Consider the following 15,758-nt stretch of genomic DNA (forward strand, 5'->3'; position numbering starts at 1 on the left):
AGAGCCCAGAAATCGGCCCGAACCAATATGCTCAATTAATATTTGACAAAGGAGGCAAACACATACAATGGAGCCAGGATAGTCTCTTCAATAAATGGTGTTGGGATAATTGGACAGATATATGCAAGAAAATGAAACTAGACCACCAACTTACACCATACACAAAAATAAACTCAAAATGGATAAAGGACTTAAATGTACGACAGGAAACCATAAAAATTCTAGAAGAATCCAAAGGCAACAAAATCTCAGACATATGCCGAAGCAATTTTTTCACTGATACAGCTCCTAGGGCACTTGAAACTAAAGAGAAAATGAACAAATGGGACTACATCAAAATAAAAAGCTTCTGCACAGCAAAAGAAACCATCAACAAAACAACGAGAAAACCCACCGTGTGGGAAAACATATTTGCCAATGTCATATCTGATAAGGGCCTAATCTCCAAAATTTATAGGGAACTCATACAACTTAACAAAAGGAAGATAAACAATCCAATCAAAAAATGGGCAAAGGACCTAAATAGACACCTTTGAAAAGAAGACATTCAGAAAGCCAAGAGACATATGAAAACATGCTCAAAGTCACTAATCATCTGAGAGATGCAAATTAAAACAACAATGAGGTACCATCTCACACCTGTCAGACTGGCTATCATCAACAATTCAACAAATGACAAGTGCTGGAAAGGATGTTGAGAAAAAGGAACACTTGTGCACTGCTGGTGGGAATGCAGACTGGTGCAGCCACTATGGAAGACAGTATGGAGTTTCCTCAAAAAAATAAAAATGGAACTCCCATTTGACCCTGTGATCCCACTTCTAGGAATATATCCCAGGAAACCAGAAACACCAATCAGAAAGGATATATGCACCCATATGTTCATGGCAGCACAATTCACCATAGCTAAGATCTGAAAACAGCCTAAGTGCCTATCAGTAGATGAATGGATTAGAAAACTGTGGTACATCTACACGATGGAATACTATGCTGCTGTAAAAAAGAAGGAACTCTTACCATTTGCAACGGCATGGATGGAACTGGAGAGCATTATGCTAAGTGAAATAAGCCAGTCAATGAAGGAAAAATACCACATGATCTCACTCATTCATGGATAGTAGAGACCATTATAAACTTTTGAACAGTAATAGATACAGAGGCAGAACTGCCTCGAACAGATTGTCAAACTGCAGCGGGAAGGCCGGGGAGGGGTGGGGGGCAGGAGGGAGGGGGATAAGAGATCAACCAAAGGACTTGTATGCATGCATATATGCATAACCAACGGACATGGGACACTGGGGGGTGGGGGAGGCCATGGGATAGTCAAGGGCGGGGGGAAAAAAGAAAAGACACATATGTAATACCCTTTGTAATACTTTAAGCAATAAAAAAAAAAGAAAGAAAAGAAAAATAAAATACTGTAAAAGTAAAAGCCCTTCGACTTCAAATACAGATGGCATCTCTTTATCTCAAAAAAAAAAAAAAAGAGTAAGGATCGATCCCTGGCTCCAGTTGGGGCATGTGTGGGAGGCAACCAAGCAAGTAATGTGTCTCCATCAGACTGATGTTTCTCTCTCTATTTCCCTCCCGTCCACTCTAGAAATCAGTAGAGCCCTAGGCGGTTTGGCTCAATGGATAGACCATCGGCCTGCAGACCGAAGGGTCCCAGGCTCGATTCTGGCCAAGGGCACATGCCCAGGTTTTAGGCTCAATCCCCAGTAGGGTGCGTGTAGGAGGCAGCTGATCAATGATTCTCTCTCATCATTGATGTTTCTATCTCTCTCCCCTCTCCCTTCCTCTCTGAAATAAAAATATATTAAAATTGGTTAAAAAAATATAAATCAGTAGAAAAAAATATCCTCGGGTAAGAATTAACAACAACAAAAAATAGTGTAATTTTATAACAAAAAACAAGGCTCTAAAATACATATTAAAATACAGAATTTTTCTAAATGGCACAGCAATATTGAGGTAAAAGCAAATATTAGTTCTCCCCCTCCATGGCTGACACAATAGCATCTTTTTAAAAAAAATTATTTTTATTGATTTCAGAGAGGAAGGGAGAGGAAGAGAGAGATAGAAACATCAATAATGAGAAGCATTGACAGGCTGCCTCCTACACGCCTCTTACTAGGGATTGAGCACACAACCCAGGCATGCGTCCTGATTGTGAATTGAACCATGACCTCCTAGTCTATAGGTCAATGCTCAACCACTGAGCCACACCAGTCAGGCAATAGCATCTTGATTAACTATTTTTAAAACAATATCCAAAATTACATTCCCTAACTTAATAATTATATTCAGAGCATATAAGTGAACTGTATTTTAAATATCAAAACTAAAGAGGGAAAATGGCAAAAGTAGTAAACAGAAAGCCCTCTTATGCATTTTCAAACTCAAATATTCATGGATTTATTCCCCCTAAATAATTACAATTGAATTTCATTATGCCAGTTTCCTCTTTTGGCAAATGTAAATAAGAGATACAATAACCTCTAGAATGTTTTTGTGATAATTAAATGGACAACAAATATAAAAGTTTTGCCTGGCACCTGCTAAATACTCAATAAATATTATTGCTTTTACTATTAATATTATTATTGTTCCTCTTGGTCAGAAGCCTGCTCCTGCTCACTGCATTTGAGAATCTGTGTCAGGGAAGAAGCTCTGAAGTGTTGGCTATGTGAGATGAGAAAGCTGTGCCTTAAGTGATTTGGAGAACTTCCACAGAGAAGTTTTTATTCCAAATTAAACTTTTCAAACTTTCAAACAAACTTTTTATCTCTGTAAAAGTTAGTTACTTAATACACTGTGTTTTGGATTCTGTCTTTATAAAATAACAAACTATAATAAAATATAAATATGTCTTAATGAAAAGTGTCATATAAATGTTCATCATTGTTTCTAAATAACAATAGTTTCATTAAACCATAAAAACAGTTTTATCTTTTTAGCAAATTGGTGCCTTAATCTCTCTAGCATGAAGATATTTTCAATATGTAACCATATAGAGGAAATAGTACAACTAATAAGTATTAAAATCATAATGACTTAAGAGATAATTTAGCACAATAGAGCATTCTAAAATATAACCTTGATTACAGTTAATATTATCTAATATCTACATGATTATTTTTTATATTCATTACTTACCCTCTTTCATATGTGAATTCATCTTTTAGAGAATTAGCTGATGATTCACCAATAAAGACAGATGGTATATCAATTTTCTTTAGCACACCAACTGTATAAAACAATAATAAAATTATTCTTAAAAGCCTATACTTAATGTACAATCAACTTAATTTTCTTCCAGCATATGCAACTGGAAACAATCAACTCAAATTGTATATTGGTTGATTCTCCCAATAATAACAGTCATCAAAGTGGCTGAGAAATACTACATACTTAAGTAACAAAAGCTAACATTTCGCTTATATACATTATATACTATCTCAATAGTCCTGAGAATGGAATATAATTATTTTTAATATTTCCATTTGACTTATCCTTTATAGACATAATTAACTATTAGAAAAGGATGAGAGAGAATTTAAGTTTTCTTTCCACACTTAATTCCTGAATGAAAGCGAAAAAACTTTTTTTACATACCCATTCCCAGGAGAGGTGCAAGCCTAAGAATGTAAGAAAAGACCACTTCACACCAGTCTGAAAAATGACAGCACACATACACTTTCTGAAGTGAAAGGGTGGCAGGAATTGAGAAAGGCATAGGACAGGAAAGTTAGGTAAATTTCTACTTCCTCCAAATCCTAGATTTCGTGGTAAATCTTTGTGTTTTGGCTGGTGTCCTGAGAAATTTGACCCTTATACCGATATTACAAAACCAAAATCAAATGGCAAAAGAAAAAAAAATTACCCATTACTCAGGAAGAGAAATAAAACAATCCTCTTAATGTTACTGTAGAAAAAGCAGCCTTATTTTTAGCTGTGAGTTAATTTAACAGACTTGGCTTTAGACAAAGCCCACTTGTTTTCTTTTGTAATATTTTTCCCAATAACTCTGTTCTATATTTCTTTAAAAAATGCATATTCATTATTTATTTTTAAAGGCAGGGAGAACACAAGAAGAAAACAGAACATAGCCATAATCCTTTCCACACAAAGACCAAGCAAGGTTTTATTTGATAGATCTTTGGGTTTTTTTTGTTTTGTTTTGTTTTGTTTATTGATTTTAGAGGGAAGGAGAGGGGGAGAATCATCAATGTGAAAAACATCAATTGGCTGCCTCTTGCATGTGCCCACTGGGGATTGTACCCACCACTTGGTATGTGTCCTGACCAGGAATCAAACCCTTGACCCTTTGATGCATAGGATGATACGCCAACCAACTGAGCTGCCCTATCAGGGCACTTTTCTTGTGACAAATACATGTAATTATGTAGCCACCACCACAATCAAAATATAGAATGTTCTATCACCCCTACAAATAATTCCTTTGTGCCCCTTTATAGTCAACCCATGCCCCCAACCTCAGCAACCACTAATGTGTTTTTCTTTAATCCTTATAAAGGCACTAGAGGCCCGATGCACAAAAATTTGTGCACTCGGGGAGGGGAGGATCCCTCAGCCCGGCCTGTGCCCTCTCGCAGTCTGGGACCCCTCGGGAGATAACGACCTGCTGGCTTAGGCCTGCTCCCGGGTGGCAGAGGGCAGGCCTAATCCCTAGGTGCAGCCCCTGGTCGGGCTCAGAGCAGGGCTGATTGGGGAGTTGGGGCGCCGCCCCCTGTCATGCACAGAGCAGGGTAGATTGGGAGGTTGCGATGCCACCCTCAGTCATGCTCAGGGTAGGGCCGATTGGGAGGTTGGGGCACCGCCCCCTGTCACACTCAAGGCAGGGTCCATGGGGAGGTTGTGGCGCCACCCCCTGTCACGCACAGAGCAGGGCCAATCAGGGGGTTGGGGCACTGCCCCCTGTCACGCACAGAGCAGGGCCCATCAGGGGGTTGGGGAGCTCCCCCGTCACTCACAGAGTAGGGCAGATAGGGGAGTTGGGGCACCGCCCCCTGTCACACACAGAACAGGGTGGATCAGGGGGTTGGGGCGCCGCCCTTTATCACCCACAGATCAGGGCTGATCAGGGGGTTGGGGCGCTGCTACTCTCACACTCAGGGCAGGGCCGATGGGGAGGTTATGGCTATACCCCATCACACACAGAGCAGGGCCCGTGGGGTGGGGGGGTTGGGGCGCTGCACCCTGTCACACACAGAGAAGGGCTGATCAGGGGGTTGGGGTGCCGCTCCCTGTCACACACAGAGCCACAAGGCGATCAGGGGGTTGGGGCGCCTTCCCCTGTCATGAACAGAGCAGGGCAGATAGGGAGGTTGTGGCCCCGCCCCCTGTCACACACAGAGCCGCAGGGCGATCACGGGGTTTGGGCGCTGCCCACTGTCACACTGATCCCAGTGACGGGAGGCCTTGCGGCTCCGCTGATCCTGGTGCTGGGAGGCATATTACCCTTTTACTATATAGAATAGAGGCCTGGTGCATGGGTGGGGGCTGGCTGGTTTGCCCTAAAGGGTGTCCTGGATCAGGGTGGGGGTCCCACTGGGGTGCCTGGCCAGCCTGGATGAGGGGATGATGGCTGTTTGCAGCTGGTCACACACCCTTCAGGGTGGGAGTCCCCACCGGGGTGCCTGGCCAGCCTGGGTGAGGGGATGATGGCTGTTTGTAGCTGGTCACACACCCTTCAGGGTGGGGGTCCCCACCGGGGTGCCTGGCCAGTCTGGATGAGGGGATGATGGCTGTTTGCAGCTGGTCACATACCCTTCAGGGTGGGGGTCCCCACTGGGGTGCCTGGCCAGTCTGGGTGAGGGGCTGAGGGCTGTTTTCAGGCTGGTGGGTGACTGAAGCTCCCAACTGCTCCTTTTTTTCTTTTCTTTTTTATTCTGGGCCAGCTTTAGCTCTGAGGCTCCAGCTCTGAGGCCTCAGCTGCTGAAAATAGGTATCTGGTTTGTTTCAGTTCTATAATCGAAACTCTGTATCAACTCCAGCTCTGAGATCCCGGCCGGCTGAAAGCTGGTTTCTGGGGTTTTGTTTAGCCTCCATATTTGTTACTATGTTTCTTAAACTGCAAGCTCAGAGGCCAGCAAGTCAGGCGGGGAACGTTGGTTTCCTCCGTCACTGAAGCAAGCAAGCCTCATGTTCAGTTTAAGCTGCCTGGCTGCCAGCCGCCATCTTGGCTGGCAGTTAATTTGCATATCTCGCTGATTAGCCAATGGGAAGGGTAGCGGTCGTACGCCAATTACCATGTTTCTCTTCTATTAGATAGGATATTTTAATGTTTTATTTTAAATTCTTGGTATTCCTTGGTAGGATACATTTTTTCACTTCCAGATTGGTTGTTTTAAGAAAATATAATCATTGATTCCCACCCATTTTCTCTCCTTCTCCTCTCTCTCTCTCAAACACACACACACACACACACACACACACACACACACACACACACACACATACCCTACAAGCCCCAGGAAGGTAGGAACCAAAATGGTGAGTAAAGGAATTTTTAATCACTATTTTTACATCAGTGGGAATAAAATTTTATTGTTACACCAGCAGGATCATATAATAATGGGGCATAGTGTGAGTTTTTCTTCCATTCAGTGATACACTTCAGAGATCCTGTCATGTCAATAAAAATCCACCCCATTGTTTTAATAGTGGAGAGGTACTGATATAATCACATACATTTTATGAAGATATTTTCTAGCTTGCTAAGAGATCTTCCTCTATCACATAGTTTACAGTTTAATTTATTTGACACTTAAAACTTGGAATTATATATCCTTTGTAAATGGAATGTTTTAGTCTTTCATGAAGATATTCTGATACACTCAAAGAGAAACTTTTGGGTTGTAACTACTGGCTTATAATTATTGCAAGTAACATACTTCTGTGACTTATACCTAAGAGATGTTAAAAGCTTCTCATTTTAGTCAAAAGATTAAGAAAGGGGACAATGATGTATGCAAATATGAATAGCCATATTGGAGACTCTGCAACACTATTTATATACTAAAAACATGTTCTAGTTCACAAAATATTTTTAGAAACACTAAATTTTAATTCTGATCCACAAAACAACTCCATGAAGTAATCAAATAGTATTATCATGATATCATAGACCAGTGATAGCAAATCTATGACATGCGTGTCAGAGGTGACACGCGAACTCATTTTTTTGGTTGATTTTTCTTTGTTAAATGGCATTTAAATATATAAAATAAATATCAAAAATATAAATCTTTGTTTTACTATGGTTGCAAATATCAAAAATTTTCTATATGTGACACGGCACCAGAGTTAAGTTAGGGTTTTTCAAAATGCTGACACGCCGAGCTCAAAAGGTTTGCCATCACTGTCATAGACAAATCATACTTTAAATGGCCAGCCCAACCTCTCCAGATTCACATATCCAATTGCCTGTTTGATATTTCCACTTGATTGCATATCAGATGTTTCAAATTTAATGTTTTCAATTGAGACTCTCAATGTTTTGGTTCTACTCCTAGTCTTTCTGATCTCTGTAAATAGCAAAACTACTCACCTAGTTTCTCAGGGTAAATATCTTGGAGTCATCCTGGACTCTTCCCTTTTCCTTATTCCTCATAACAAATCCTATCAACTTCAAAACAAGTCCATAATTCTATCACTTCTCAACACAATCACTGCCAACACTCCAGATCACCATCACCTCTTCCTTGCTGCTGCAGCAACATTCTAACTCGCATCTACTGGCACTCTTGCCCATTTTTTCCCTGCAGTCTATTCTCAAAAGGAATCGCAACCAAAGTGGCCATTTAAAAATATGTCAGATCACCTCACACCTCTATATAAAATACATATAGAACAAATTCCAAAGTCCTACAGGATCTGGCCCCTGGCTCACTCTCTAACCTCATCCCCTACCACTTCCTCTGACCCTTGCTCAATTAATACCAGCCACTGTCACACCTTGAAACATCAAATATACTCTATCTTCCAGCTTTCTGTTTGTTGTTCCCTTTCCTTGGAAAACTCCTCCTCAGCCTCTCATTTTAGACTTATGCTTAAATGTCAAAGCCTCATATGCAGAAGTCTTCTTTGACCACCCTATTTAAAAGATCCCTCCCCTCATCCCTGTCACTTTATATCCCTTTAGCCAAAAAGGTTTTTCTTCATAGTACCTGTTACTATGTGACATATAGCATATCTCTTTGTGTTCATTTCCTCTCTCCCACTCTAGAATCCTATCTAATAAAGAGTGAATATGCTAATTGACCCTCGTGCCATCGCAAAGATGGTGGCTCCCACAGCCAATAAGGAGGGAATATGCTGATTTACTGCCCCGCCCTCAAGGATGGCAGCACCCACAGCCAATAACAAGGGAATGTGCTAATTGACTGCCTTGTCCTCAAAGATGGTGACGCCCACAGCCACAAGATGGCGGCACCCAGTCCCCTCAGCCCCCCAGCCACCCAGGGCTGGCCCGAGGCGCAGGCAAGCCTCAGATGGAGGCTGCCCAGCAGCCCAGGGCTGGCCCAAGGTGCAGGAGGCTTGCACTGCCAGCAGTGGTAGCAGCGGAGGTGTGATAGGGCATCGCCTTCCCCTGATCGCTGGGTCGCCTCCCACCCTTGAGGGCTCCCGGACTGTGAGAGAGAGCAAGCCGGGCTGAGGGACCCCCCCTCCAGTGCATGAATTTTCATGCATCAGGCCTCTAGTCTATACAATAAAGAGCCAGGGTCCTAACAACAATTATGACCAAAGGCTTGACCAGACCTGAAGTCTGTGCTAGGTTGCCATGGCAACCCAGCACTGACTGGGGCCGGGGCAGGTGCCCCGACCCAGCACTGACTGCCTAGGGGGCTGTGGATCAGGCCCTGAGCGAGGCCTGCAGGCAAAGAGGCAGGGTCTGACCCGTAGCCTCTGTGGCAGCTGTTGATCAGAACTTGCCTCTCTTTCTCTCCCGGCCTGGCCAACAGCCGCGCCTCCATTTCTCTCCACCGGGGCTGCTGATCAGCCCTGCCTTTCTGATCAGGCCCCGTTGATAGGCCCAGAGATGCTGACTGGCATAGAAACTGACCAATCAGAACCAATCTGGGTCAACTGTGAGGAGCCAATGGCTGCCTAGGAGGCAGAGCTTTTGACGCTGACTGGCATAGAAACTGACCAATCAGAACCAAATTGGCCGGCAGCGGAGGGCAGTTGGGGGTGATCAGGCAGGCAGGCAGGCAGAGGCAGTTAGGTGAGATTAGGCAGGCAGGCAGTGAAATTAGGGGCAATCAGGCAGGCAGGTAGGTGAGTGGTTAGGAGCCAGTGGTCCCAGATTGTGAGAGGGGTGACCGTTTGGAGTGGGTGCAGGCTGGGCTGAGGGAACTTCCCCCCTCCATGCACAAATTTTGTGCACTGGGCCTCTAGTGTAATAATAGTAACAGTAGCAATAATAATAATAGCTAAATAACCATTAAATGATTACTAAGAACCAGGCGGTCTTCTAAATAGTGTATATGTTATAATTCATTCAATCCTCACAAAAACCCAATGAGTTAAGTATTATTATTCTATTTACAGATCAGAAAAGTGAGGCACAGAGATGTTAGGTAACATAGTCAAAGTCACACAGCTAGTAAGTGGTAGAGCTGGGATTCAAACCCTGGCAGGCTGTCCCCAGAAACCACACCCTTAACTACTGCATTCTGCTACTTCAAAGAAAGGTATAGAAACTGACCAATCAGAACCAAATCTGGATGAAGTGTGAGGAGCCAAAAGCTCCACCTCCTAGGCAGCCAGTGGCTCCTCACACTTCATCCAGATTTGGTTCTGATTGGTCAGTTTCTATGCCAGAGGTATGTTTCTATTCACTGAGCCTTAAACTGTGTCAATCCCTGCTGTAGTCATGGAACCTAAAATAGTGCTTGATAGACTGCCAAAAGAAAACATTTGCTGAAGGAAGAAAGCAACAAAAACAGAAGAAACAAACCAAGACATATTGATAACTTGTCTTGGTTACACAGTTAGGCATTCGCACAACTTGGACTCAAACTTGAAGCTTTCGACTCCTAATCTAGGTTCTTCCCACTCTGCCATGGCATGGGTTTTCTGATATCCCTATCTCATATGAGCTTCCTAATCTTGTCAGGTCAAATAAAAATCAAAACTATTCATACTTTTATAGATGAAAATAAAGGACTTAATATTTTATTAATAATAAAATAAAGGACTTAATTAACTTTCCCAAGGGTGCAGGTAAATAAAAATCCCTTCATCAAGTCCTCTAATTCCCAAGCAGTGGTTGTCAAATTTTTGTAAAATGCTGGAGCCTCAATGGTACTTCATGCATTCTACCACGATTATGAGAATTTAATTAGCTAGAAGTTTAAAATAATATTTTAAAAGATATGCCCGGCCAGTATGGCTCAGTAGTTGAGCAGCAACCCATGAAAGAAGAGGTCACTAGATGGTTCCTGGTCATGGCACATCCCTAGGTTGCAGGCTCCATTCCCCGTAGGGTGTGTGAAGAAGGCAGCCAATTAATGTTTCACCCTAATCGCTATTTCTCTCTCTCTCCCTTTCTCTCTCTAAAAGCAATAAAAACATATTTTTAAAAAATAAAAATAATTTAAAATATAAAGAAATTAACTAAGGAACTTATTCCTAGAATGTTTCTTTCTTATATATTGTAAGTTTACCTCAGATTATATTAGGAGTAAGAAGGAAAAGAGTTCTACTCAAACAACAACAATAATGTCCTATGCTATAAAAATACTTTTCTGGTTAAGGAATTCAAAATATTTCCTATTAAAGATGTAGTTATTTAAAGTCCTAAATACATTCCAATAAAGTATGTCAGTCTATAGCTGTGTGTGTGTGTGTGTGTGTGTGTGTTTCCCCCACATCATCAAACAATTCAATTGAACTCAAGTCTGATGTTATATAGCCAGAGACAGCATCAAATTCCAAAGGTTTAGTCTCACAAGACAAGACACCCATCTTTCAGAACCCAATTGCAAATCCACATTATCATCTGTGCTTCTAACTGACTAGCTATAGACTGGAGGTTCCACCGCCCTTCCCCTTGGGTCCAGTTAATTTGCTATAGCAAATATTTTACTAAGAGAAATATTTTACTTACTAAATTACCAGTTTATTATGAAAGACTATAACTCAGGAACAGACAGATAGAAGAGATATACATGACAAGGTACATGTGAAGGGGCACAGAGCTTCCAGGCCCTATCCAGGCACACAACTCTACCAGCACCTCTACTCATTCACCAACCCAAAGCTTTCCAAACCTGTCCTCTTGGTTTGTTTTTGGGTTTTTGTTGTTGTTTGTTTTTTGTTTTGTTTTTTAATGGAAGCTTTATTACATAGGCAAGCTTGATAAAATAATTAGCCATTGGCAATCCATTCAAACTCCAGCCCTTCTCCCCTCCTTGAAGGTCAGGAATGGAACTGAAAGTTCTAACACTCTTAACACATGGTTGGTTTCCTGGCAACCAGTCCCCATCCTTAGATGGGGTCCAAAGTCATTTCATCAACATAACAAAAGACCTATTTTATCACTCTCATTAAATTAAATGAAAGTGCACAGCTTTCTGATTAAAGCCAGAAATTTTATTAAAATTGGCTAATTTTCCTTACAAGCTAATATTCAGTACAGAGTAAGGAATGATATTCCCATTTTAAATGAAAAGCTAGCACTGGCTTGTGTGGCTCATTTGGCTAAGTATAATCTCACTAGGGGCCCGGTGCACGAAATTCGTGCACTGGGTGTGTGTGGGGGGAGTGTCCCTCAGCCCAGCCTGCCCCCTCTCACATACTGGGAGCCCTCAGGCGTTGACCCCCATCACCCTCCAATCGCAGGATCGGCCCCTTGCCCAGGCCTGACGCCTCTGGCCTAGGCGTCGGGCCCGGGCAGCAGGGACCTGCAGTGGCAGCGGGGGGCACTGCGATTGCGCGGGCTCCGCCCCTGCCCCTGCAGGATGCCTCTGGCTGAGGCGTCCGGCCCGGGCAGCGGGGACCCACAGCTGCAGCGGCCCCACGATCGTGGGCTTCGCTTTAGGCCCAGGCAAGGGGCCCCTAGCTCCTGGGACTGCCAGCTTCGACAGTACCCAGCTCCCATCGCTGGCTCCACCCCTACTTCCTGCTATCACTGGCCAGGGCGGAAAAGGCGCCTGATTCTCCGATCATGGCTGGGGGGCAGGGCAAAGGCGGCCCCAGGGCCGCCTTTGCCCTGCCCCCCAGCTCTTAGCTCCCCCCTGGGTTTCCGATCACTGTCAGTGGCAGGGGGCTTCTTCCTGCTTTCCCTTTCGCCTCCCTGCATTGTGCCTACATATGCAAATTAACCACCATCTTGTTGACAGTTAACTGCCAATCTTAGTTGGCAGTTAATTTGCATATAGCCCTGATTAGCCAATGAAAAGGGTATCGTCGTACGCCAATTACCATTTTTCTCTTTTATTAGTGTTGATGTACCAAAAGGTTGCCCATTCTATTCCCGGTCAGGGCACATGCCCAGATTGTTAGCTCTATTCCAGGTAGGAGGTGTGCAGGAGGCAGCCTATAGATGTTTCACTCTCACATTGATATTTATCTCTCCTTCTTCCTTCCCCTCTCTCTAAACATCAATTAAAACTCTAAATAAATAAATAAATAAATAGCTACAGACACATCAATGTATGTTAAGTGGCTAATACCCAAATTGTATTGAAGAAAGCACAAGTATGTGGCTGTGAAATTCCACAAGAATACAGTAGCCTCATAGCCTAAAACTTAATCTTGTGAATCTCTAAATAAATCAGAAAAATTCTTCTATGGAATCTTTAACTCAGCATACTTATCTCTACTTAAAGTTTTGGTTTTCCTTTGTTTTTTACCAAAACATCAACATATCTTCTAAAATGAAATAAATTGGTTTAAAAAAAAATCTATTTTGAAAAAAATAAGTCAATTCCATTTCTAGTGTGAATAAAATTGTCCCAAGGGGGTTAAAAATTGGGAATCACCATTGTGATAGAAAAGAAATTCTGCTTTAAAAAACAAATGAGAGAAGAAGAATTTATACAAAAGATCTGTCAAACAGGAGAGAAGAAAAATGATACCTGTACTTACTGTCGTTGGATCCCATGCTAATGAGCTCATCAGAATCAACATTATGAACTATGGCTGCTTTGTATCCTGCTCTCTGTGCATTTAAAACCTGCAAGTCAGAAAACAGTAATTATATGAAGAAGAAAGTACTTTGTCACAAAGTCCCTCAGCTTCAACAAACATAAGTCAACAAGTCTATACCATATTCTGGGGCTTCTTTTATCTATAACACGTAGCCTGGTGCACGAAATCCATGCACATTAAAAGGGAATTAATTAGCGGAAATATTTTAATATTGTTATTTGCCCTTTCTCTATATTTTGTGGTTCTCAACCTTCTGGCCGTTTAAATACAGTTCCTCATGTTGTGACCCAACCATAAAAATACTTTTGTTGCTACTTCATAACTGTAATGTTGCTACTGTTATGAATCGTAATGTAAATATCTGATATGCAGGATGGTCTTAGGAGACCCCTGTGAAAGCGTCGTTCGACCACCAAAGGGGTCGCAAACCCACAGGTTGAGAACCACAGCTATAATAGAAATGTGTGGTGAAAGGAAATGAATAAAATGTATATGAAAATCCTATCTAATAAAAGAGAAACATGGTAATTAGCATACATCCGCTACCCTTCCCATTGGCTAATCAGGGCGATATGCAAATTAACTGCCAACCAAGATGGCAGCCAGGCAGCTTGAAGCCAACATGAGGCTTGCTTGCTTCAGTGATGGAGGACTCCAACATTCCCTGCCTGCCTTGCCGGTCTCTGAGCCTGCGGTTTGAAACATTGTTACAAATATAGAAGCTAAACAAAATCCCAGAAACCTGCTTTCAGCCAACCAGTATCTCAGAGCTGGAGTTGATACTGTGTCGATTATAGAACCCAAACAAACCAGATACCTGCTTTCAGCAGCAGAGGCCTCAGAGCTGGAGCCAGAGCTAAAGCTGGCACAGAATAAAAAATAAGAAAAAAAGGAGCAGTTGGGAGCTTCAGTCACCCGCCAGCCTGAAAACAGCCCTCAGCCCCTCACCCAGACTGGCCAGGCACCCCAGTGGGGACCCCCACCCTGAAGGGTATGTGACCAGCTGCAAACAGCCATCATCCCCTCACTCAGGCTGGCCAGGCTCCCCAGTGGGGACCCCAACCCTGATCCAGGACACCCTTCAGGGCAAACCAGCCGGCCCCCACCCATGCACCAGGCCTCTATCGTACATAGTAAAAGGGTAACATGCCTCCCTGCACCAGGATCAGTGGAGCCGCAAGGGCTCCCAGCACCAGGATCAGCGTGACAGCGGGTAGCGCCCAAACCCCCTGATCGCCCTGCGGCTCTGTGTGTGATAGGGGGCGGGGCCACAACCTCCCTATCCGCCCTGCTCTGTTCATGACAGGGGAAGGCGCCCCAACCCCCTGATCGGCCCTGCTCTGTGCCTGATAGGGGGGAGCTCCCCACCCCTCGATCGCCCTGCGGCTCTGTGTGTGACAGGGTGCGGCACCCCACACCCGATCGGCCCTGCTCTGTGTGTGATGGGGTAGAAACATAACCTCCCCATCAGCCCTGCCCTGAGTGTGACAGTGGCGGCACTCTAACCCCCTGATCGGCCCTGCTCTGTGGGTGATAGAGGGCGGCGCCCCAACCCCCTGATCAGCCCTGCTCTGTGTGTGACAGGGTACGGAGCCCCAACCCCCCTGATGGGCCCTGCTCTGTGCGTGACATGGGGCAGCGCACCAACCCCCTGATTGACCCTGCTCTGTGCGTGACTAGGGGCAGCGCCCCAACCCCCTGATTGGCCCTGCTCTGTGTGTGACAGGGTACGGAGCCCCAACCCCCGATTGGCCCTGCTCTGTGCGTGACAGCGGGTGGCGCCGCAACCTCCCCATCGACCCTGCCTTGAGTGTGACAGGGGGCGGTGCCCCAACCCCCCAATCGGCCCTACCCTGAGCTTGACTGAGGGTGGCATCGCAACCTCCAATCCACCCTGCTCTGTGCATGACAGGGGGTGGCGCCCCAACTCCCCAATCGGCCCTGCTCTGAGCCCTACCAGGGGCTGCACCTAGGGATTAGGCCTGCCCTCTGCCACCCGGGACCAGGCCTAAGCCAGCAGGTCGTTATCTCCTGAGGGGTCCCAGACTGCGAGAGGGCACAGGCCGGGCTGAGGGACCCGCCCCTCCCCACGAGTGCACAAATTTTTGTGCACCGGGCCTCTAGTAATATATAAATTAATAAATAAAAAGTAACAAAAGGATATAACAACAACAGAGGCATGATATAAAAACAACAAAAACATGATATAAAAACATTAGTGATGCAAACAACGACTGATAAAGTGATTAAACTTATTCTAATATCTCCCTTACACCACATTAAGAGTGAAAACACTTTCAGAGTGTTTGACTAATTTCCCTTGTGATGAAGTATTTAGAACTTTAACCTTAACATCACATGCTCTTCGAACTCGAGAGAAAGCAACATGTAATTGACCATGTGCGAAAACGGGTTCAGGTAGGAATGTGCCTACTCTGTCTAGAGTTTGTCCTTGTGATTTATTAATAGTCATCACAAATGCTGGCATCACGGGAAACTGTCTTTGAATCAATTTAAATGGGAAACCAGTGTCAGATGGGGACAAATCAATTCTTGGAATCAGAATAACCTCTCCT

General features: G+C 44.0%; 1 protein-coding gene across 5 annotated transcripts in view; it reads right to left on the reverse strand.

Annotated features, from left to right (window-relative positions):
• RNF13 (ring finger protein 13) overlaps positions 1-15,758 on the reverse strand; it is a 183,884-nt gene that overhangs the window by 68,158 nt on the left and 99,968 nt on the right. For 4 of the 5 annotated variants that reach the window (XM_059688166.1, XM_059688167.1, XM_059688164.1 and 1 more), the window contains 2 exons: positions 13,120-13,207; positions 3,157-3,247 (listed from right to left, as the gene is read on the reverse strand). In XM_059688166.1, the coding sequence (XP_059544149.1) occupies positions 3,157-3,247; positions 13,120-13,207 (179 nt within the window). Of the gene's footprint in view, positions 1-3,156; positions 3,248-13,109; positions 13,208-15,758 lie in introns of all 5 variants that reach the window. The other variant, XM_059688168.1, reaches the window with a different exon arrangement.

Source organism: Myotis daubentonii, chromosome 3, assembly GCF_963259705.1.
Source record: "Myotis daubentonii chromosome 3, mMyoDau2.1, whole genome shotgun sequence".
In the NCBI taxonomy this organism is placed as follows: domain Eukaryota; kingdom Metazoa; phylum Chordata; class Mammalia; order Chiroptera; family Vespertilionidae; genus Myotis; species Myotis daubentonii.